Raw genomic sequence first — 24,474 nt, forward strand, 5'->3', positions numbered from 1 at the left:
AAGTGGACCACAACTGAGACATTGAGAATCCTGGGAGCCACCTTCAACTCTACTTTTTCCTGAGGCATCTTTAAAGAGAAAATAATCATATTTTTATGCAATAAATAGAGACCAGTTCAAGGTTGACAGATATCAGATATCTTCCTGAATCTACTGGCAAAATCCAGAAGCCAATTTCTCATTCCTCACCCTGTTTCCCTGAATGTTAGGATTAGGGAAGAAGATCCACATATTCTTTATAATTCCCTTTTTATTGTCCATCTTCTCCATAAGACCATAAGAAATTCAAAGGCAGGAATTAACCATGCCTATTTTGATGACTGCAATATCCCCAGAAGTGAGCACAGGTTCTGGCATATGTAAGTGTTCAAAATTTCTAAATGAATGAATGAGTCACAACATTGCATGGAAAGCTAAGCAAAACAGACAAGCTGACACTCAGAGGAGAAGAGATTATCAACAGAATCCTTCCTTATGGTTAGTATATGTCATTCACCCCAAGCTTTCCCAAATCCATTATATGCTGTTCACGTATGCTGAAGACAATTCTTTTGGAAGATGTGTGTGCAGAACAAGAACATTTAATTGCTATGACTAAAATAAAACATTTCAACCAAACACTAGTGATTTTCAAAAAATTGAATAACTTCCCAGAGCCTGCAATTTTTACTGAGGTGTGGAACTTGGCCCTTAAGACTGACTGGGCTGTTTCAAGTGGGTGTGAGATGGAGGCAAATCACACTGAGTCTTCCCACAGAAATACCTTGACCCAAGAGGAGTTAGGCAAAGTGAACAAAAACAGCCTCAGAAGAGCCTAAGCTGCCAGGAGGACAGGTGTGGGAGGAGCACATGGTCCACAGCTTGGACTTGATGATGGTGCATCTGGTGGCTGGCACAAGGACCGTGAAAGGCTCAGAGCTTTCGTTCTAAGCCACAGTTGATAGAGTCACTGTTGCTTACCAACCACATGAGCTCACCCAAGCTTGGGGCTTGTCAACAGTAAAAGCATCCTGGGGCTGTCCCTGGAGCAGGCAATTGCTTGTCTGCAACTTGGGAGCTGTTAGCTTCAGTGCTGGGGAGGGTTAACCCTGACTTTATAAGATAAGAATGCACCAGAAAGTAGAGAAATACATTGAGAAGAGCCCTAAGTCTTAGGAGGGTAGGAGAGTGTAGTAAAGCTTGTGTTATTTTCTGAGCCTAAACATGAAGAACTGAATTCAGGTTCTCACCCAGCCATGTATTATAATTGCTCCATGTCCTTCGGCAGGTCTTCTAACTTCAGTCTTTGTATCTGTGAAATGGGAACAACCATGCTGACCTCAGAGTTGTGGTGAGGATTAAACAAGATGGCAGATATAAAAGCCCTTTACAAACTGCCCTCTGTAAATTCTGGGTCAATATGAGGAAATGTTATCATACAGTGTCCCCCTGAGTGTTATTATCTTCAGCAGTGTGATGGATCTGGTCCCTTGCTAGCATAAAAGGGCAACCAACAAAGAGAAAAGAAGCATGTCTCCTACCCAGCCTAAAGCAAAATGAAAAGAACTTCAACTTACATTATCAGATTCCTTTTAATTTTGGAAGGAAACATTTTCTAAGCTCACATTGGAAAACAAAATCTCAGTGGGTAGAAATCTTTAGAGTATAAAAAAAATTACAATCCCAACACTTTGGGAGGCGGAGGCAGGAGGATCGCTTGAGAACAGGAGTGGTGAGACCAGCCTGGGCAACATAGATAGACCCTGTCTCTACAAAAAATAAAAAATAAACTAAAAAAAAGAAAAAAACTAGCTGGGTATGATGGTGTGAGCTTGTAGTCGCAGCTACTCAGGAGGCTGAGGTGGGAGGACTGCTTGAGCCCAGGAGTTTGGGGCTGCAGTGAGCTATGATTGTGCCACTGCACTCCAGCCTGGGTGAGACAGTGAGCTGTCTATAAAAATAAATAAATAAATTAACGAAAAAATCATTTGGGACCATATTTATGGCCTGTAAGGCTTTAGATGAGCCTTTGCTTCTGCATGAATGTCTCTATTGATCTCCTGGAGACTATCACTGGCTCTGGTTAAAGCCCTTGCTGACTCTGCTAGTAAACAGGAGCAAAATGTACATAAATATAGTTCTATTTCATTGGCGGGAAAATAATTCAGAGTGTCCTGGCTCATAAATTACTTGATGCTTCGTCTCCTGTGAGATGCTACACCCACTGAAGGGAAAATTGCTAATGTGTAAATATGTGTGTACGTGTGTTTATTATGCCAAGGCAATGAGGAAAACAGACAGATATCTTGCCTTGAATAGGCTTTCCTACCGGGCTTTGTCTGTGTCTTCCTCCAGTGTAGCATGCAGTGGTTGCTTATGGGATGCACTACTTCTAGTCCCACTACAGTCCCCACCAGGACCTGAAGACCTCTATTTTTCCCCATTGTTCTTGTGTTTAGTTCTCAGTATTACCAACTCTATGCAAAGAGTATTCCAGGCTTGGAGCTGGGCAAAGGCTTTGCTTACAACTCTGAGAGGGCACAAGGCAATCTTTATGTAACCCGGCCTGCCCATCCTCCCCTCCTTGCCCAGGCCAAGAATAGTCAATGATCGTGTTCTGGAAGAAACCCCACCTCATCCCTGGGTACTCTGAGCCAAGAGGAGGGGGAGCAGAGCTGGAGGCACATGTATGAGGCCAAGCAGCAAAGCCAAGGGAAGCTCCAAAGGCAGAGTGTTGAGGCTGGATATATCATTTCCCTAGTCCCACCACCACCCCACCCCCAAGACTGGCTTAGGCCTAATGATACCCCGTGAGGATGATGTTCCTTGCCTCCCAACACATACCAGGTTTATATACATTGTGCATGTAAATACGGAGAGGTGTATTCTGAGAGGCAGAGCTTGTGAGTGAATACTTATATGCATTTCTAAGAAAACACACAACTGGACGCGGTGGCTGACGCCTGTAATCCCAGCACTTTGGGAGGCCAGGCAGGCGGATCACCTGAGGTCAGGAGTTTGAGACCAGCCTGACCAACATGGTGAAACCCTGCCTGTACTAAAAATACAAAAAATTAGCCAGGCGTGGTGGCGCATGCCTGTAATCCCGGCTACTCAGGAGGCTGAGACAGGAGAATCGTTTGAACCCGGGAGGCAGAGGTTGCAGTGAGTGGAGATTGCTCCTCTGCCCTCCAGCTTAGGCAACAAGAGCGAAACTCTACCTCAAAAAAAAAAGAAAAAACACACACAAGTGTGCACACATGGGCACACATGGCGCCATCTGTGTGCACTTACCTATATGAGAATGCTTTTGTGTAAGTAAGCATATCCTGAACTCTGCTGCAAATACATCAATAGCTTCTAAATGCTCTAAGGCTAAAGATCCAAATTCTTAATGCAGCTTAAAAAGCTCTTCACAGTGTAACCCTGTCTGCCTCCTGCAGGCTCATCCTGTGCCCAAATATGCCCTTCCTTTCTCTGCACAGCAGCTACACTGACCTTTGCTTAATCTTTCTTACTCAGAGCTCTCCTTTCACCACAGGCCATTTGCATGTGCTTTTCTCCCTAAGCACCATGTTCTTCCCTCTTCTGTTTTTCTAGGCATCAGATAGCCATTCTTCAGGTATTTGTTGATACTTTGCTTCTTTGGGAGAACAGTTATTGACCTCCCAGAATTAGCTGGATTCCCTCAAAACATCCTATATTTTCTTCATAGCACTTACCATATTTGCCCTTTTTGTATGCACTTTAAAAATGTACCTCTTCAGTTATATGCAGACTTAGTAAGGGCAAGGATCAACTGCTTTTGTTCACCCACTGATCTTCAGCACCAAACAGTTCCTGGCATATAATGAGTACTCAACAGACATGAGTATTAGTCCATTTTCACACTGCTGTTAAAGACATACTCAAGACTGGGTAATTTATAAAGAAAAAGAGGTTTAATGGACTCACAGTTCCAAGTGGCTGGGGGGCTTCACAATCGTGCAGAAGGCAAAAGGCATGTCTTCCTTGGCAGCAGGCGAGAGAGAGAGTAAGAACCAAACGAAAGGGGTTTCCCCTTATAAAACCATCAGATCTCATGAGACTTATTCACTACCACAAGAACAGTATGGGGCAAACTGCCCCCATAATTTAACTGTATCCCACTGGGTCCCTCCCACAATACGTGGGAATTATGGGAGCTATGATTAGAGATGAGATTTGGGTGGAGACACAGTCAAGCCTTATCGACAGGTATTGAATGAAAGGTGTATACACTTACGTAGGGAGAGGGGTCAGCATATGAATCTGCATGTACTTAGGTACCAGCATGACCATGATGACATGACATGGCATATTTGCTCATTTGGAGCACAGAGAAGTCTGCTTAAGGATGCCTATGCCAGTATATATCTAAGGAAGAGTGTTCTATCTAAGGACAATATATACTGAGTATGTCTACATCCTACATTTATTTAAGCAATCATATGGAAGTGTACAAAAAAGAACCTAGATTTGTACAAATATCTATGGGAATATGCATGTGTGTGCATTTTGATGATATGGGTATAGGCATCAATGTAAAAGTCTATGTTTGTGTTTATTTGGGTGTGTGCATCTGTGGAAGTGTATATATACATGTGTGTGAGTCATATTCTTCTTTGCAGCTGGGTGGGTCCCCTTTTAGATTTCTAAGAAGGAGGGTTTATGTGCATTAGGTGAACTGATTCATATGCACCTTAGTATGATTTGACTTAACCCAAGGCAGGGTGTTTTGGAGGAAGGGGCACTGGACTAGGAACCTATCACTGGAGCAAAATTCTTTTTTTCTTCCTGGGCTGCTACCCCCGCATTTACATGCAGAGGGCCAGGGTCTAGGTGACAGTGATGCTGTTGGGAGGTTGGAGGTATCACTGGTTAAATGCCATGTCAGTGACAAAACACCATTTTAATTAAGTGCCTAGTTGCTCAAGGCGTTTTATTATCACCTTCCTCTTTTACGTTAATTTACAAATTGTTTTCATCTTCTTTTTTAAATTTGATAGCACAAGAAAATTCGACTTCTGCTTATCTGACCGAATGGTTATTTGTGTGCATGCATACAGCCATATATGATCAGCTTTTACATGCCTACTTTCTGTGCTGTAGAGCAGGAAGGGAAGAAGAAGACAGTGAGATCTCCCATGGCCCCAAATTGCGATCCTTGGACCACTCGCTTTACCATCCTCTGGGAAAGTTGTGGCAAATGCAGATTCCTGGCCCCCAACTACAATCCTATTAGCTCAGAATCTTAGAATGGGTGTCAGGAATGTGCATTTTCTCAGAAGTTTCCCCAAATCATTTCTGTGTTCTGTAACTGCCATAAAATAAAATAATATCAAGAAATTCATACATAAACTGACACAACTAACCCCTTCACAATTCTATAAAAAAAGATTTCTAAGGCTGGCACCACTCTGTCCTTCAGATTAACCCTCTATTCTTTTGAATTGAGGATGCTGGGTGAACGTTTGGATTTGTAGACATTGTGGAAAATGAAACAAGAAACTCAGTTTGGATGTTTGTGAGCAACATTGTGAGCAGAACAGACTTATTTTTGCAATACATATCACAAGAACCATGAGGACCTCTCAGACAAACAAAACAAAATAAAACAACAGCAACAAAAACCCACCAACAGACCATGAGGGTTGTCTGTAATATTTAGAAATATCTAAATGGATTTTTATAAAAAGAAAACTAGGCAGTAGTTTTAGAGATAGAATTGAAGAAATGAAGAAAAATCCCCCTACAAAGAGTTGTGGCTTTGGGACACAAGCCTTAGGTTGTAAAATCAGTATGGTATGCTTGAAAAAAATGCAAGAGTTCCCTAGAATTCCACTTTTGCTTTGTCATGGGTGTTGCTGTTATGATTTTAAAAACAGTTTTCTTTTCCTGGATATACGAACACATTTCAAAACTCCTGTCTTCCCCTCACAGCACTGGAAAAAATAAAATAAAATAAACCAAGCCAGCAGAGAGCATGCTCCCTGGGGCCCTGTCCTACTTTTCCCAGTGACCCCAGCCACCTTGAGCCCAGGTTTTACAGCCAGTGCACTAAGGAATAAGGAGTTACAGGCTCTGTCATGGCCCATCTCACCCTGATACTCTGTAATGAGAAACCTCAGATGCTGTCACAGACCTTGTCAGAGACATGGCAAGAGCACCCAATTTCCAGATGTCAAGAGCTTCCTGGCCCGAAAGTGGTGATTTGACTCAGTGCAAACCATTGTGCTATGACCAGGTGCCTCCTTCTGCCCTCCTATCTGGAGGGGGAAGCTCACTTAAGCTGTGTCTGAATAATGGTGAAAGACAGAGACGCCGACTCTAAGTACGGTCCTGTTTCCTAGTTTACACTTAATCACAACCTGCCTAGACAGTAGGGCGTGCTCCTTGGTCTCAAGGGGCATACATTAATCAGGCCCCTCTGAGACGATTCCATGGAGAATTAGAACAAAATGCACCCGTTAAAAATACCCTCTCATAATCTTCTCCTTCCTTCTTTCTTACCTGATCCCCAACTGAGAAAAGACAGACGGCCTATTCTAGTGGCAAAACACACACATACACTCTGGTTCAGAATACCTGGGTTTCACTCCAGTGGGTTATGTGATCTTGGACAACTTAGTTTACCTCTGAAAGTCTTAGTTTTCCTATTTATAAAATGAAGACCAACATGATAGCATATTATTGTGTGAATACTAAATGAGAGCATGAACCAGAATTGCCAACTATAATGCTTGGCTCATAAGAAGCACTTTGTAGCTATTAACAGTTACTATTATCAAAAGAGGCTCTCTATGAGAATAGAAACCTACTGTTGCACTTTTCCAAACAGAAGTTATTGGTCACTGTGTGACTTGAATAGACTTATTTTCACACAAATCAACATGCTGGGTAGGAGGCATTCAACAATGTCAAAAGAACTCTGTCCTGGGTGTTCAGTGGTTAGTTTCCTCTGCTCTGAAAGCAGATTAGAACCCAGGTGCAGAAAGTGTGCTTTCAGCAAGGCAAGTACAGAGACATCTTTTTCGTCCACTAGCAAGGGGCAGGGGGAGGGATTCTCTCTGATTTATACAAAGTTTATATCTTTGTAACCTTATTTCTCAAAATGTGGCCCATGGACAATCTGTGTTGGAAAAACCTGGAGAAACTTGCTAAAATGCAGATTCTTAGACCCCAACTCAGACCTTGTGATACAGACTGCCCAGGAGTGGTGATTCTTTTGTACCTGAACACTCTATAAAATCAGGCCAATGGGCAAACAGGAATTATAACATCTGTATCACAGTATACATAAAAGTAAGTTCAAGGGAGCATTTGTAAAAGTATCAGCAGTGGATCCAAAACAGTATAAATAGTATAATTCTATTTTCATTTACAAATATATTTACATACATTTGTATAGCTAGGCTTAGAACAAAGACTGGAAGCGTATACATCATCAAATTTATTGATGGTTATCTTTAGGTGGTGACATTAAGTGTGATTTATCTCATTTTATCCTTTCATATGCTTTTAAATGTCCTATAATAATTATCCATTATCCTTTTAAAAAGAAAAAAAATGCTTTTAAAAATAAAAGCAATGCAGTCAGATGTGTGGTGCTGAAGACTTTCTAATATCTTACAGAATTTTAGAGGAAGAAGGAAACAGAGGACCCGTATAAACCAAAGCATCTCTCTTTAGAGGTGATAAAACGGGTCTAGAGAAGGGAAGTGGCCTGCCTGAGGTTACCCAGGCTCTTAGTGGCTGGGCTATGACAGACCCCAGGTCTCCAGGCTTTGGGGCTAGAAGTTTTGAAGTGTTCCAGTACTAGCCAGGGACCTGGCTCTATTCCTTCCTGCCTTGTAGGGGTGACAAAAAGACCAGAGGAAGTGCAATGATTCCGAGGGTGGAGAAGGATGTAATAGTCTTTGCAGAGAGGACTTTGCAGCTCTCATTATTCTAGCTCTGGGAGTTAGTAGGTCATTTGCAAAAGGCATGGGAAGAGCAGCTGATGAAAAGGTCTAATAGTTTGGAAAACTGCTTAACCTTATTGCTCTATTTCTGGATTTCTCCCCATGGCCAAAGTCTGTTGAGATACTGATTTCCCCCGGAGGTTTCCCATTTAGGAATGCAGTGAAACCTCTGAAATCCAGAGGAATTGGGGAGAAAGCCAGCTGGAATTAGGGAACAGTTTGAATACACTTTAAGAACATTCAGGTCTGCTGTTTTCAAGGACGTAGGATCACAGATTTGGAAGAGCCTGGCCCAGCCTCCTGCTCGGTGCAGGCCTTGTGCTTCATCCTGAACAGAGCTTCATCTGGGCTTCTCTTGAATGCTTCCAAAAATGGGAGGTTCACGATTCTGATAGATCATTTATCTCACTCTTTGGAAAGTCTTCCTACACCCGAGCTGGAATCTGCCTTTCTGTAATGTACCGCTTGCCTTCTTGTATTCATGCAGAACCGAGAAATCTGTTTTTTTTTTCCCCCCAGATCATACTCAAAAGCAATTATCATGCACCAAATAGTACTTCACAGCATTCTCTTCTGCAGGCTGACAACCTTCAGAATATTCAACCGTGGTTTATATGGCAAATGTCATCAACTCTAATTAGAAATATAAATGATTACCTCTAGCCTCTAAATTAACAACTGTATAAATTCAGATTGGAGCAGAGCTTAGATACCACCTGTACTGGCCTCAAATTATGGATGAGTAAATGGAAGTCAGCTGAAGAAAACCGCCTCACCCAACTTCAGAGACAGAGTGAGAGAGAGTGGGGGTGGGTGGGAGGTTGGAGGGGGGCTCTTTTCACCTCACCTTGCCTCCTATTATTCACAAAACACCAGAATTTCTCAAGTTCTTGAAAGTGCTTAGGAATTTTGTTCTCTTACGCATTTAGAAAAATCTCTCCCTCAAATTATATTTGCACTGTCAGTGAAGTATGGATTAGCACAGACTGAATTTAGTAGAGGTTATACTGTCAATGAAAAGTATCATTCAAAGCATATTAACCTTCCTTGCTCTCTGCTGTCAGAAAATCATCTCCTTTGCTCTAGAATGCTAACTCAAAATGGACAACATACCTATATGGCTACCCAGGCCTATCAAATTTCCATAAGGTCTGGCTACCCACTCAATTTAGGAGACCTTCCCAACTTTGGAGCTGAGAAAGAGTTTGCCAGGACGTAGGGCAGCCTGTTTCTGCTTTACTCTGCTGCGTTCGTTTTAGAGTTTCACATCCTCTTTCCATTTTGGTCTGATTCTCTGATGAGAAGACAAAACAAAGACTCGGAGAAGCAAACTAGGTACTTCAGTGATTGGTTTTTTGTCTCAGTCCCCAGAAACTCTGCAGTCACATGCTTGGAAGGGAACATTCCTCCCTGCCTCAACCCACAGCAGTCTCCCTCTTCTCTCAAGAAAGTATTGCATTTCCAGTTCTTACACTTGTTCTGGCACAGATTCTAAGCTACCTCGTGCTGCTTCCTGGTTTGCCTGGGTGCTAGGCTCCATGGATCCTGGAATCACAGAGACCTGGGTTCTCGTCCTGACTCTGCAACTAGTTGGTTGTATGGCTTTGGAAAGTTACCAAAGCTTTCTGAGCCTCAGCTCCCTCATTTGTTAGATGAGGACAATTATGCTACCTACATCATACAGTTGTGAAGAGGACATAATGCCTAACAGGTGTCTAACATAATCACTAACATTTAGTAAGATTCCATAAAAGGAATCTGCTTAGTATCCTTAATATCATGCTCCAAAAGGCAGAAACGGAAACCTATACTTTTCTCATGCTGCATACAGTAGGTGCTCCATAAATACTTTCTGATTGATTCTGGTTTAGGCTCCATTTGGCAGTAGGTTCACCATGAGAAACATTCTAAGAATCATGTAAGGACAGTTCCTATTCTCAAGCTCCCCTTTCTCCAGATTCCTTATCCCATTAATTATTGCAGTGGGGAGGCTCACCCTGTCCTGCCACTGTTCACACCTCTCAGCTTGCATCTTAGAAAAAAGTTCTTATTTGACAGACTCTGAGAACTTGCTGTCCAGGCAAAAAGAAACTTCACAATGAGGAATACAACACAAACCTTAGGTGGCCAGCATGTCAGCAAACAGAGAGATGAAGGGACACTGACAAAAGCCAACCCCTCAAATGAAACAAAGCAACACACCAAAGAGGTAGAAAGCAAAGGATTAAGATATGCCTAGAATACGCTTGCTTATCAGGACCCTTAAAACTAATCAAGATTCTTGTGTTTACAGTATTCCTAAAGGGACATGAATATGGCTAAACTCTACTTTTAGCTGGGAATCTGAATTAACATTAATACCTGAATTTTAACAGTAATTACATTAGACATTCCTTTAAGCAAAAGAGTATATATACAACACTGACATCTGGTTATAAAGAGCTAAGGAATCTCCCAGCTTTCCTAAATGCAGAAGATATCCTAGTGGACTCTTGTTGAGTTAAATGAACAATTATTTCTTTTGTCTGTATTGCAGATTATTTGTTTATGCTCTAAATTTTGTGTTAAGGACAAAAGAAAAATAATTGGCTGAAATGAATGTGTTATGTTACAGCCCCAGTTGAGGGTGAGGAAAGAACTCAATGCTAATGTGGTGGAGAGAATGCAGCAGTTCCTGGAATAGCAGTTGGGTTCCCTGGCTTGAGTCCCACTCTGACATCCTTGGCTGCTTACCTTGGGCAAGCCCTTCACCTCACAGCGTTTCAGTCTTTTCAGATGTTAAATACTTTCTATGGGCTCTTCCATGTCTGAGATCTTATGAGGCTGCGGAGAGCATGAAGATTAGCCAAAGAAGCTGCCCAAATCTCTGACTGTGGGGACCAGAGCAGTAGAAAGAGAATGTGATAATAGGTATGAAAACCCTTGGAAAAAAGTAAAAGCACTGAATGACACACATTCTCCAATGTGCCACGGCATGTTCCAAAATCACAGGCACCTAACATTCTCCTGATTGCTCAGTGCTCACCCAAATGTCCCATCATTGAGCTGACAGGAAGCAGAGAAGGCCAATGCTTTTCTGGTTGGGGACCTTGGCTGGGACAGAAAGGAAGAGGGGAGTGGAGTCAGCTTCATGAGCCAGTGAAATGGCAATGAACCCTGCAGGCTGATCTGCTCTAGCCTGGCGTTGCCAAGGAGGACGATCCACTTCATCAAACCTGGGCCAAGCTCTGGCTCAGACACACAGGCAAAAATAGAAAGGGGCTGGGAGAAGAAATGTGTTTACTTTTGTGATTTCCCCTAACGTGCCTCTTGACAGTATTATAATCTCTTCTCAAACAGGAGTCATGGCCCACAGGCCTCACCTCCATTGATAAACCCTTTCAAACAATTCATGTACAGACCTAAAGCCTTCTTAACATTTCGTGGTCACTATTTGGGCAGCTAGAAAACAAGTTTAGAAGGCAGCATGATGGAATGGAAAGAGTGCTGGCAAGGGTCTGTTACTGCCTAGGTGAACTGTGAAAATCCCTCTATGAGGCTCTGCACAATCAAGCACTTGCATTATAAAGAACGTATATATCTGCTGAGATTTTACAGTTTCTACCAGTGACTCTCAACCAGGGGCTAATTCACACCTCAGGGGCTCTTTTGCAAAGTCTGGAAACATTTTTGCTTGTTATAAGCAGGGGGTGCTATTGGCATCTAATGAACAGAGGCCAGAGGTGCTAAACATACAATGATGCAGCCCCCACAACAAAGAGTTATCTGGTCCAAAATGCTAACAGTGCTAAGACTCAGAAACTTGGTTTATACTGAATCGAGGAGAGTCAGTGGGAGAAGAAAACAGGGACCAAAGGAAAGAAGGAAAAGGGATTAAAATTCTGTTTCTAGGTCATGAGGTATCCATCAGTTATGTGTTCTCCAGCTTTTCTCCCCATGAACAATGTCTTTTGATTTTCCCTCAGAATTACAGGGTCATGTTTGAGTAGCTTCCTCGTAAGAACATCTTCCTTATCCCTAAAATTCCAAGCCCTGCTGCAGTACAAAGAGCTCCACTATAACACATGGCCAAGACATAAATATAAACAGTTTTGAAACAAGTAGAACTGGAAGGTGGGTGGTGGGGGTGCATGGAAAGAAAAAAACATATCCCCTTAACTCCGCTTCTGTGAGTCAGTGTTTCTGAGGTAACAACACAGAACAATAACCATAGGGAGAGTTGAGCTATACAAAGAGCAGGTAGAACTGATTTGGGGCACAAGTGTCAGGAGAGATGCAGCTTTGCAGCAGCAGATTCAAAGGCAAATGAAAGAGTTAAGCAATCTGTGCATGTCATTCTTGTATCATTCTACATTAAGTCATGGGCGGTAATTACAAGTAGTTACCTGTGGTTTCCAGTGGGGGAGGAAACAGCACTCCAGTCAAGGGGTTTTGGAGAAACAGGTGCAATGAAGGCATGGTCAAACAATTTATTTACTGTAAACTTTAGACTTTGCTCAGGAAAACAACTGAAGCTGCTCCTCAAATCCCTGCCTAAAATACCCCATGTGAGCAAATAAGAGGAGCGGGGAAGAGTCCATGTTCACAGCTGAAAGGTCCGAGATACTCAAAATCCTCAAGTCCAAGGGTGTAGGAAGGAAAATCTCCTTCAGATACAAATTACCAGCAGCAGTATATTACCCCTAATACTTGAATAGTGAGGTAGATACATGGAAAAGTCATGAAAACATAGCAGACTCAGGTCCTCTAGGACCAAAGCTCTTTAGACATAAACTTACAAATTCCATGCAAAGAGGAACTGAACTGTACAAATAACAAATAATCACTCAAATAAGTTTTCTCTCTTTTTACAGCTTAAAAAAATAAAAAAGGCAGAAGGATGCCCCTCCTCCTGCATATCTCTATACAATTTTATTCTAAGTTTATTATCCTCAAGTTAAATAGTCTGTTTAGTGTTCTGTTGCGGGGGGTGGGGGGTCTTAAAAAGTAGAAAAACTGCTTTACAGCAGTGAGTCATTTGTACTACAATTCCTCCCTTGTGAATCAGTGTTATCACTAGGCACAGTACCTTGATGGCCCACAAAGTCTTCCGTGCCTGGGAGGTCTTCACACAGCAGTTTATTCTCTTTCTCCTGTTCCAGGTGATATCCACTCTGCTCCCCTGTGTTGCCGTTGCTGTTGCTGGAGTAGCCATTCCCAAAGGCCTTCAAAGAAGACCTGCGCAGGCACAGAAGCTCCTGGAAGGCAATCCTGAAATCTGGGCTCCGGCAGTAGATAAGGGGATTGAAACCAGAATTGACATAGCCTATCCAATTTAGGAGGATGTAAACTTCCTTACGGATGAGGTTATCCTGGATCACATGCACAATGTTAACGATGAAGAAGGGCAGCCAGCAGAGGGTGAAAGTGCCCATGATGATGCCTAACGTCTTGAGGGCTTTGTGCTCCTTCAAGCAGAACTTGGAAGATCTGCGGAGTCCATGCCCCGTCCGCCCATCCTGCTCCACCTGGCTAAGGTTCTGGGCATGGAAGCGGCCCTCAGATTTGTCAATCTTCTTGAGCTGCCTTTTGGCCTCCTGAAAGACCCTGGAGTAGACGAAGACCATGATCACCAGGGGAACGTAGAAGGACACGATGGAAGAGGCAATGGCATAGGCTTGGTTCGTGAAGAAGTCACAGCAGGTCTCATTGGCATAGCAGTTGATGGCTTCCTGGTGGGTGGCCCGGTACCAGTGCATCTGAATGGGCAAGAAGGAGGTAAGGCCTGACACGATCCACACCATCAGAATGATCACCCGGGCCTTATTCTTGGTCAGCAGGCTCTGGTACTTGAAGGGTGAAGTAATGGCAAAGTAGCGATCCACTGCAATCACGCACAGGGTCTCAATGCTGGCCGTGACGCACAGCACATCAATGGAAGTCCAAAACTCGCACCAGAAGTTGCCAAAAGTCCACATTTTCATAAGAATGTGGGCGGCCCCAAAGGGCACCACTGCCAGGCCCATGACCAAGTCAGCACAGGCCAGTGAAGTGATGAAGTAGTTGGTGACCGTCTGCAGACGCTCGAACTTGGCAATGGCTGTGATGACCAGCACATTGCCAAACACGATGGCCAGGACGATGAGAGACATGACGATGCCCATGCCCACCACCCACGCCTCGTCCCTTTCCTGCGTGACGTCGTGATCCGGCGCATGGCTTCCATTGGGTGCCAGCAAGAAGGCGCTGCCGTTCCCGGGTTGCCCCATAGCGCGCAGTCTGGCAGGTGAGCGCACTGGCTGGGGGCGCCTCAGCGGGCGGACCCACGGCGGGGCTCTGCGGGCCGCGAGCAGATGCCTGGAAGCCTCATTCAGCGGCCGTGGGGTGGGTGTGGTGGGGACACGTCCTGCACACTCAGCTTGTTGGGTGCTAGGGGCTCGCGGTGCCTGCCAGTTCCAGCCCGTGCTCTGGAGAAGCCGCCTCGGAGTGCGCTCTGCCCGTTATGTGCACAGGACTTTAGGGGAACTGCCCTCGCTGTGACGTACGGGAACTTTCGGCCAATGGCACGCCGGCAGCCGCGAAGGGGCGAGGCACTTCTCCCCTTTCCTCCCCTCCCCTCGCCCTCCCTCTCCTGGGGCTGGCCCCGGCGCGGCCCAGCTGCTCCCTGGCGGGCGGGCCACCACTGCTTCCCGGCTACCCTGGCTGGCCCCAGAGGGCTAAAGCTGGAGCTGGTGTGCTTACCAGCCAACCCGGGAGCTTTTGGCTCTTCTGTGGCCCCTACCTGCCTGCCCTGGGCGCCTGCGCGGCTTGAGGTCTCAGGGCAGAGGGCAGCACACCGGCACTGCCCCACATTCGGAAGGAAACGAGAGTGCCCACCGAGGCACGCACATACAGGCACAAATACACCCCGGCAAACATGCTCAGACTTATACCGAACCACAGCCATAGACACTGAGACACACCCTCCCAGCTCACCGACATGCACACTCGAGCGCGCTCTCACACAGAAGCCATCCGGCACAAAGTCACCCCTGTCCAACATAGAAAAGCAGCCAGAAACAAACACAGAAGCACCCAGAAGCACAAAGACATGGTGACATACACAGAAAGTAAACACACATGCTGGCTTGGAGGCATCCAGAGCGACACAGACACGGATGTCTCCATCTGGGTACTCACAAACTTGCCTCACCCGAGCACTGAAAATGCCCCTCTCCCAACATACACCCGGTAACCCAGTATATTCCCTTTCAAACATTTGGCAAGAGCACAGGAGGTGACCTCAACAGCTGCCGATTTCCTCAGCACACTCGCTGTCAAGTACTTTCGGTGCTCTCCTTGGGAATTTGCAGGCATGAAGAGAGTTTTGCCCTTTGGATTTCATCTGAAGCGGGGGTATACATGTATGTATTTGGGGACGGAGAGATAAAGTTGTGTGCTTTTGTTTTAATTTTTTTGTTTTTTTGTTTTTAACTCTTGAGAGTGTAGCATCACTCACTCATTATCTGTTGAACTGAAGATGCAATGAGAATTCAAACAATTTCTTCAGTAAACCCAATGCAACTAAAAAAATCCTTTCATCTGCTGGATAGTTTGTTAATCTTTCGGGTTGCGCCATATGAAATTGCCACCATCTGGCGTCTGTGACTTACCAAAATGGCAAATTCATATGGTTCAGAGTATTAAGAATGTCTTAACATTAAGAACATTTTGAAGCTATAGAAAGCAAAAGATCCTGGCCAATATGGTGTAACTCTGTCTCTACTAAAAATACAAAAATTAGCCGGGTGTGCTGGCACGTACCTGTAGTTCCAGTTACTCTGGAGGTTGAGACAGGAGAATCGCTTGAACCCGGGAGGTGGAGGCTGCAGTGAGCCGAGATTGCGCCACTGCGCTCCAGCCTGGGTGACAGAACAAGACTCCATCTCAAACAAAACAAAACAAAACAAAACAAAACAACAAAAAAAAACATAAGATAATTCTCCTTTAAGAAAAAGAAAAAAGTAAGACCAAACCTCAAAAGTAAGATCTTTGTTCATGAAATACTACCCTTTGCATCTGGCATGTGACTTTACTGCTAAAGTGAAATTAATTTTCAGGGTTTGATTTCCCATGTATTAGTGGTGTCTTTGAAAAACTGAAAGTATTTCATGAAGTGTAACTAAACGTACTTTGTAGATTACATAATAACATAACAATGGCTAACATTTATGGACCATTCTGCTATGTGCTTTTCATGCATTATTCTATTTATTCATTCCCACAGTCCCATGGGGGTGGGGACTATTTTTAGCTTAATTCACAAATGAGGTTCACAAATGAGGTTCACAAATGAGGTTCAAAGAGGAAAATGGCTTGCCCAGGGGCAATGGCTGGGCAGTGCCGGAATCTGGATTTGACCCAGGTCTGCCTAAGTCCAAGACCCATCTTTGAATCTTTTCAATGTATTGCATAATTACATGCAGACAGGAGTGATGGATAGGGAGGAAGCACTACAACTGGAATTGGAATACCCAGGTTCCAGATTCACCAGACTTGGAGCTTTCTAGTTCATTTTTTTTTTTTTTAAGAGAAATCACGAAGTACCTAATTTCCATTATCTCTAAAGGGGCATAAAGTCACTTCCATTGGGGTGAGCAAAAATTGAATGATATAGTAAGAAGTATGAAAATGCTTTTGCTCATATACGTGTCACACAAGTATAGTTTGTAAGCGAAGTTTATATAAATTACTTAGTGGTTTAGAATATGTTGTTAGTCTTCTCTACTATAACAGTCAAATACTTTAGGGCAAAAGTAAGTTGGGTGTTTACTCTGGAAGCAAAGCTCAGAAACAGAATTTAACCTACATATCCCCTTTAACATCCTTCATAGCAGAAACTGACTTTTTGCAAGACAGATGCCTTAGAAAACAAGTATTTCCCATAAAATCCACAAATATGAATTAAGGATCTATTATATTCACATAGTTTTCAAAATATACTCACCTCATATTTGTGTTTTCCAAAATTGGCTCTGGCATGATGCATTTTAGGAAAAGGCAGTATTTGTTATGCAACAATGTTTCTTTAAATATGCGTCTACTCAAATTGTGGAACTAAACCATTTAAAACCTCCTTCCTGTTTGTGAAGCTATGGCATAAATAAGCATATTGTTTAACCTTCCTATAATAAGAAAAGAACAAAGAAAACCCCTTTAAGACAAATATTAACTGATCATGTATTTAGATATACACGTAAGTCACTTAAAAGTTTAACTGAATATTTTGGGAAACTCCTTTTTTAAAACCCACAAATACTAAATCAAGAAGGACTGGCTAGCCATATGCAGAAAACTGAAACTGGACCCCTTCCTTACACCTTATACAAGAATTAACTCAAGATGAATGAAAGACTTAAATGTAAGACCTAAAACTATAAAAACCCTAGAAGAAAATCTAGGCAATACCATTCAGGACATAGGCATGGGCAAAGATTTCATGACTAAAACATCAAAAGCAATGGCAACAAAAGCCGAAATTGACAAATGGGATCTAATTAAACTAAAGAGCTTCTGCACAGCAAAAGAAACTATCATCAGAGTGAACAGGCAACCTACAGAATGGGAGAAAAATTTTGCAATCTATCCATCTGACAAAGGGCTAATATCCAGAATCTACAAAGAACTTAAACAAATTTCCAAGAAAAAACAAACAGCCCCATCAAAAAGTGGGCCAAGAATATGAACAGACACTTCTCAAAAGAAGACATTAATGCAGCCAACAAACATATGAAAAAAAGCTCATCAACACTGGTTATTAGTGAAATGCAAATCAAAACCACAATGAAATACCATCTCACACCAGATACAATGGCGATCATTAACACATCAGGAAACAGACCGGGCGCAGTGGCTCAAGCCTGTAATCCCAGCACTTTGGGAGGCTGAGGTGGGTGGATCACCTGAGGTCAGGAGTTCGAGAGCAGCCTGACCAACATGTGAAACCTCGTCTCTAATAAAAATATAAAAATTAGCCAGAAGTTGTGGCACGCCTGTAGTCCTAGCTACTCTGGGGGCTGAAACAGGAGAATCGCTTGAACCTGGGAGGTGGAGGTTGCAGTGAGCCGAGACTGTGCCACTGCACTCCATCCTGGGTGACACAGTGAGACTCCGTCTCAAAAAAAAAACAACAAAAAACAAAAAACAAGAAGTCAGGAAACAACAGATGCTGGAAAGGATGTGGAGAAATAGGAACACTTTTACACTGTTGGTGGGAATGTAAATTAGTTCAAACATTGTGGAAGGCAGTGTGGCAATTCCTCAGGGATCTAGAACTAGAAATACCATTTGACCCAGCAATTCCATTACTGGGTATATACCCTAAGGATTATAAATCATTCTACTATAAAGACACATGGATACGTATGTTTATTGCAGCACTGTTCACAATAGCAAAGACTTGGAACCAACCCAAATGCCCATCAATAATAGACTTGATAAAGAAAATGTGGCACATATACAGCATGGAATACTATGCAGCCATGAAAAAGGATGAGTTCATGTCTTTTGCAGGGACATGGACGAAGCTGGAAACCATCATTCTCAGCAAACTAACACAGGAACAGAAAACCAAATACCTCATGTTCTCACTCATAAGTGGGAGTTGAACAATGAGAACACATGGACACAGGGAGAGGAACATCACACACCAGGGCCTGTTTGGGGGTGGGGGCCTAGGGGAGGGATAGCATTAGCAGAAATACTTGAAGTAGATGACAGGTTGATGGGTGCAGCAAACCACCGTGGCACGTGTATACCTATGTAAGAAACCTGCAAGTTCGGCACATGTATCCCAGAACTTAGTATAATAATAATAAAAAAAGAAGGAGAATCTGCTTATATCAAATAGGAAGTTTTGGGCCTTTGCCCTCCAGCCTTGACCAATGGATGCGTGCTCTTTCCCTGCTGCTTCACCAAGCTGGTAGAAATGTCAAGATGTAGTCTGCTAACTAAGAGTCTTTTCTCCTGACCTCCTTTTATGATTTTAGGTTTAGAGAAAGTTAGACTGGGAAAGAGCTGAATATATCACTTAATTTATTTCCCCCAAGTTTGCAAATGAGGTTACTGAAGTGAAAAAACAAGAAGTGTCCAGGCCAAAGTGTTAAGGAAAATTAGGAGTCCAGGTCTGCTCATGGCCTCACAAGTTTTCCCTGCCTAATGCTGTTATTTTATTTCCCAGCAGAGGAGTTCGAGTAGCACTGCTTACTGTTCATGTGACCTTAGAGAGTTAATGCTTCATTTGAACTGGAAAGTTCTAGTAGACTAAACGCACCTTTATCTGATGTAAGAGAAAGCAGGCTCTTTTATGGTGATTGATAGCATCTAATTACATATTTTGTCAATCCCTTAAGACATTGATTTGTTGTTTCCTGCCTGTCAAACAGGAATAAAACCTCATATTTGGATTTACCTAATGAATGTCTGAATAGGAGTAAGATTCCATGGTACCAGAGCATGCCCTCACACCAATAGCTGGATGCTTAGGAAAATCTTATACTGGGTCTTGGCTTAGACAAGAGTCCTTTCTTGTATATGATCCTGGAGCACAGAAACATCTGTAGATTTCTTTTCAAACAATAGTTTAAAATGCTTGTCTTTAAAAATGTCTCTGTACAGCATTATCCCATTAAATTTACATTAAATGAGATTAAATGCATGTCAAGTGCTTAGCATGCTGCCATAGAAGAAAAATCTTACTTGTTAGTATCTTATCTTCGAATCAAAAAATATATATAGAATGCGTATTGGTCCTATCTAATCATATGTATGAAATGTATGAAAGGATCCTTTGAACACGGATACTTGCTAATTTACCTTTAATTTGGATTGCTGTGAAAAACAATTGAAAAAACAGACAAAACTTGGTTCTTTAGAAAGAAGAATGATTCTGAAAATTACTATTATTATTGAGTAATATAGCTAGATGGGATGTCAGCCTTTTTTGAATGAAGCATCTCACAATCTAGTCAGCTCCTTACACAATGCACCAACCAAAACTCAGAGCTATCTCTAGTGAGAGCAAGCTCACCAGCCCCTTTTGCAGGTGCATATTTCTCTAGCTATCCCAATATTGAGCTGAAATCCATCTTCTCACTTCTACCCATGGATCTTAAGTCTGCCCCCTTGAGGCCACTGAAAACAAGTCTCTTCTCTGTCCTAGCTTTTGGGAGAATCCCTTAAAATTCTCCTTAGCAAACGAAACCTCTTCAGGTTAAACATTCCTTGTTCCCTTGGTTCTAGAGTCTCTTTTACCATCATGACAGGCCTCTTTTAGTCCTGCTTAGGTTTGTCTATGTCTAAACTTAACATCAGTACCTGGAAAGATGCTAGAACAAGTCGTCAAACAATCAATTTGCAATCACCTTGGCAACCACAACTTAGAGCAGAGCAACCAGCAAAGCTTTCCAAACAGCTGATTATACCAGATGAATTTAATTTCCTGCTATGCTAGAGTTTTATGAGACATGCTAATAAATTCTCCACATCTTAGAAGCACTGAACAAAAGGAGATGGCATTAAATTAAAGCAGAGGAGACTTCAGTTGGCCTTTCCAAAGACTCCTTGGTCTGAAGAGAATCAGCATTCAAAGAGGTTCAACTCTAGCAGCTTTTCTCAAATTGGGATTTTGCAAGAGAATTAAGCCCTACAGAAAATTATTTTTCCCAAAGCTGGGACATATCTCTTACCCTCCTAGGGACATAAGAGAGAAATTAAGTCACTACATACAATGCAATGGATGACTTAGGGTACAGTGCTTAACTAAATCTTCTTTTGCGGAATCTGAGAGGAATTGCTTGAGTCTCCTTCAGGTATAAGAATGAACACTGTGTGATGGTGAATGTGTGTGTATATATATATATATATATATACACACACATTCAGATATACATATATGTACATATATACATACATACACATACACACACACACACATATATATATACACACATATATATATATTTATATATTATATATGATGGAAGCAGTTTGGTTCAGTGGAGAGGGCATGGATGGGGGATTAGAGACCTAGGTGCTAGTCCCAAAACAGCTATCATGTTCTATTGTAACCTTAAGCAAGTTACCTTCTTTCTTTGAGCCTCAATCTTCATTTATGAAATGGGAAGTTGGGCTTGGTAACATCTAAGGACCTGTCTACTCTAAACTGAACAAGCCTGTAGTGGGAAGAAAGTGCTTTGAGGGCCATTGAGGAGATAAATTTTTGATTCGGAAGAAGTACCACGGAGTTGACAAGCAAAAATTGCCAATATCCTACACAACAACTTGATTATGTTTCTTTTATTTTCCATATTTCAGCTATTCACATTTCATCTTTGTGATTTATGCTATTCCGAAGAGCAGGTGTTCTACAATTTTCTAAATTATTGACTCACTTTTAAAACTTTTATGAGTTTTAAAATTATTGACTCATTTTTAAAACTCAATGCATTTATTTTTAAAGAAAATTTTATATGACTGCCATTACCACACATGGAAAACTCGTGTCATTTGCCATAAATAGAAAGTAACCATGAAGACAAAACAATGTTTGTAAATGCTAGCTAGATTTTGTTGCTTGCCAAAGTTCTGAGCCTTAGGCCTGCTCTCTCTTTATTGAAAAGGAAGATTTGCAATACCATTAGTATTCTAGTATCAAATGGGATTTTCTCCATTTATTTTAAAAGATTGAAAGAAAATTGAAAAGGGAGTAACTCCTAAGTAGTACACTGTTATTTAAAGTACTGTTAGTAAATTATTTAAAATAATTTCTGATTACACCTGCAGGTATCTCAGTCCTGGACTTGTGCTAATGGGATATGCTTCAGTGATAGGAAGAGCATGGGCTTTGGAGCCAGAGGAAGGAATGTGGGTTCCAATCATGACACAGTCCTTGATCAGCTGTGTGCTTCAGGCAATATGCTTTAGGCTTCTGAGCCTCAGGGGGCTCATGTGTAAAATGAGGGTAAAATGCCTTGGATAGTTGGAAGAAATAGACGGAATATATAAAACACTAGATTTGAAAAGGAAGGGAGAGAACCAAGAGACATGACAAAAAACCGAATCAGCATAACTCGGATTGGCCGGGGGGTAAGGGGGATAAGTCAAGAGAGTGGAGGAGGCCATTACCAAGCAGGGTACAAGGAGAGCAGTGGACTGAGTGTGGCTGTAGGACAGGAAGGGGCAATGAATTCAGATATGACCATACTGAATTTGAGGTTTTGGTTGGACATCAGAATGGAAGTTAAAAATATCATAATGATTAGGAGATGAGAAACTGAAGTGATGTGTTTGTGGGTGGTCACGATTATGGTGGAAGCATTCCCTGAATAGCATTACTCTCAGAGGATGTTTTGGAACGTTAAATGAAATAATGCATTTAAGGAACTTAGCATGTTGTTTCAAAAAAAATTGTTTATCCTTATTACCATCATCATCATTATCATCATCTTGGATTTCCTGGGACAACCCCAATTTCTGGAAATTACACTAGTTTCTCTAAGGGCAGTCCTTCGAATGAATAAATAAATTGATCTAAGAGGGAAAAAATCCTTTTATATATTAACCTACGAACAGTGGTAACATTTGGGGTGGATTTGGAGGGATGTCCAAATGTTGGATTCTCTAGCAGCTGCCTTTGAGATGATTTGTGTGCAAGTGATTGAGGAAGGAAAGCTCCCAAAAGAAAAGTCAGGGAGTGGGAGAAACAGCTCAGAAAAGGGAAGAAGCAAAGGCAAAGACCCAGTGTAGCCTGATCCTAGGAACAGCTCTGGAGCCTACTGCTTGGTTTCCTCCTTTCTCCAAGTCTTAGTTATAAAATCCTAGACAAGTCACTTAATCTTTCTGTGTCTCACTTTCCTTTTCTGTAAATTGGGGCTGTTGATATTATCTCACAACCTCATGAGATTATTATGAAGATCAAATGAATTAAGGTCTGTAAAGTGGTTAGGACTGACGTGGCCCATACTTAGTGCTCAATTAATTATTGATATGAAACCTAGGGGAGCTCTGTTGGCTGTGGCACTCAGGAAACCTTCCACAGGGAAGAGATAGTACCTACAACTTCTTGCATTTAAGAACCCTCTAAGTGCAAACTGCCCAGTGCTAGAGCTTAGGAAAGGGAATTACGCAGTATTTTTTAGTCCCTGGAGGAAAGAAGAAGTGGAATGGTTGTGGAGATCAAGCAGCGTCTGCCACAGAAGAGGAGGTCAAGGAGCAGGGCTGAAGGGGAAAAAATGGGAAGAGATAAAACAGATGATGGCTGAAGGACAGAGGAAGGAAAGGAGACAGGGCAGCCTCTCTCCAAAGCAATGCCTTCTCTTGGGAGGCACAGAGGGAGAAATCTCACTGGGTCAAGGAGAGAAAGTCAAGGTACCCCAGCTAAGTCTAATCGCTATGAGGTGGTGGAACATGCCCTGGGCCTGGAGAAAGGAGAGTCTTGTCCTGGCCTTCTCACCTGCTGTGTGACTGCCTCTCTCTGGGACTCAATTTCCTCATCTGTAAAGTGATAAAGTCAAATCAAGTGATCTTTAAGATCAGTGCCTGGCACATCGTAGTTAATTGGTGGTGGTTAAGGGGTCTGAAAAACAATAAGCCTGTTTTTTTGTTTATCATGCATGTATTATATACCAGGAGCTGGGCTTGGCCCCTTATGTACATATTCCCTTCTTTTATTCTTATTTCTGTACAGCTTTACAAAATAGACACAGTTATTCCCATTTTACAGATGAGAAAACTGAAGTTTAAAGAAATTAAGCAGCCTGCCTCAGGTTACATAGTAGGTAATAGGAAGAGAAGGAACCCAGCTCTGTCTAAACAAAAGTCTCACTCTGCACCACTAACACAGGATTCAGACGCAGCAGTCCAAGCTCAGTCAAGCCTGCATGCTCAGGCTGCTGAAAAGGAAATTCCCTGGTTGTCAGGGTCTCACAGCTGAGTTTTACCAGACTACTGAAGCAAAGAGGCAGAAGTTTCCTATCACTTATGGGAAAAATGCCAAATGATCAAGATTTAGGGCCAGCTACCCTGGTCACAATTTCTAAAAAGAGAGGGAGGATGTTAGGGCTTGGATATCGTTGGCCGTGAGCCTCTGGGCTTTGCTTGTGCCCCTTCCTCCATTCACAGCACTTTCCTTCTTTCCTCATTTCCTGCACAAATCCCCACTCCCAATACACACACACACACATTCTCACACACACTCACACACACACACTCTCACACACACAATAACCTAAACTTCCTAAAGACTGTGTAAGGGGCTACAACATATAAAAAAAATGAACATGGAGGCAGGGTCCTTGCCTGTAAGAAACTCAAAGGCTAGTAATGGAGATTAGCACATAAACTTGACTTCCATGTAACATAGTAAATTCTATGATTGAGGTAGGAACTTGAGTTTCTTAGTTCCTTAAATGTCAGGTGTGTATGTAAAGATATTGTTTCAATTTTAGTTGTAATAAAGATTAAGGAAAATTAATTGTTCAGAAAGAGGAAACGGCTA

At 42.4% G+C, this 24,474-nt stretch overlaps 1 protein-coding gene across 1 annotated transcript in view; it reads right to left on the reverse strand.

Moving 5' to 3' along the window:
- Nucleotides 1–14,437, reverse strand: part of ADRB2 (adrenoceptor beta 2) — a 31,096-nt gene extending 16,659 nt beyond the window's left edge. Inside the window, exon 1 of the mRNA XM_055285693.2 lies at nucleotides 13,030–14,437. Within this exon, the coding sequence (XP_055141668.1) occupies nucleotides 13,030–14,209 (1,180 nt within the window). The 5' untranslated portion in view covers nucleotides 14,210–14,437. The remainder of the gene's footprint in view (nucleotides 1–13,029) is intronic.
- Nucleotides 14,438–24,474: the final 10,037 nt, after the last annotated feature.

Source organism: Symphalangus syndactylus, chromosome 7, assembly GCF_028878055.3.
Source record: "Symphalangus syndactylus isolate Jambi chromosome 7, NHGRI_mSymSyn1-v2.1_pri, whole genome shotgun sequence".
NCBI classification, from domain to species: domain Eukaryota; kingdom Metazoa; phylum Chordata; class Mammalia; order Primates; family Hylobatidae; genus Symphalangus; species Symphalangus syndactylus.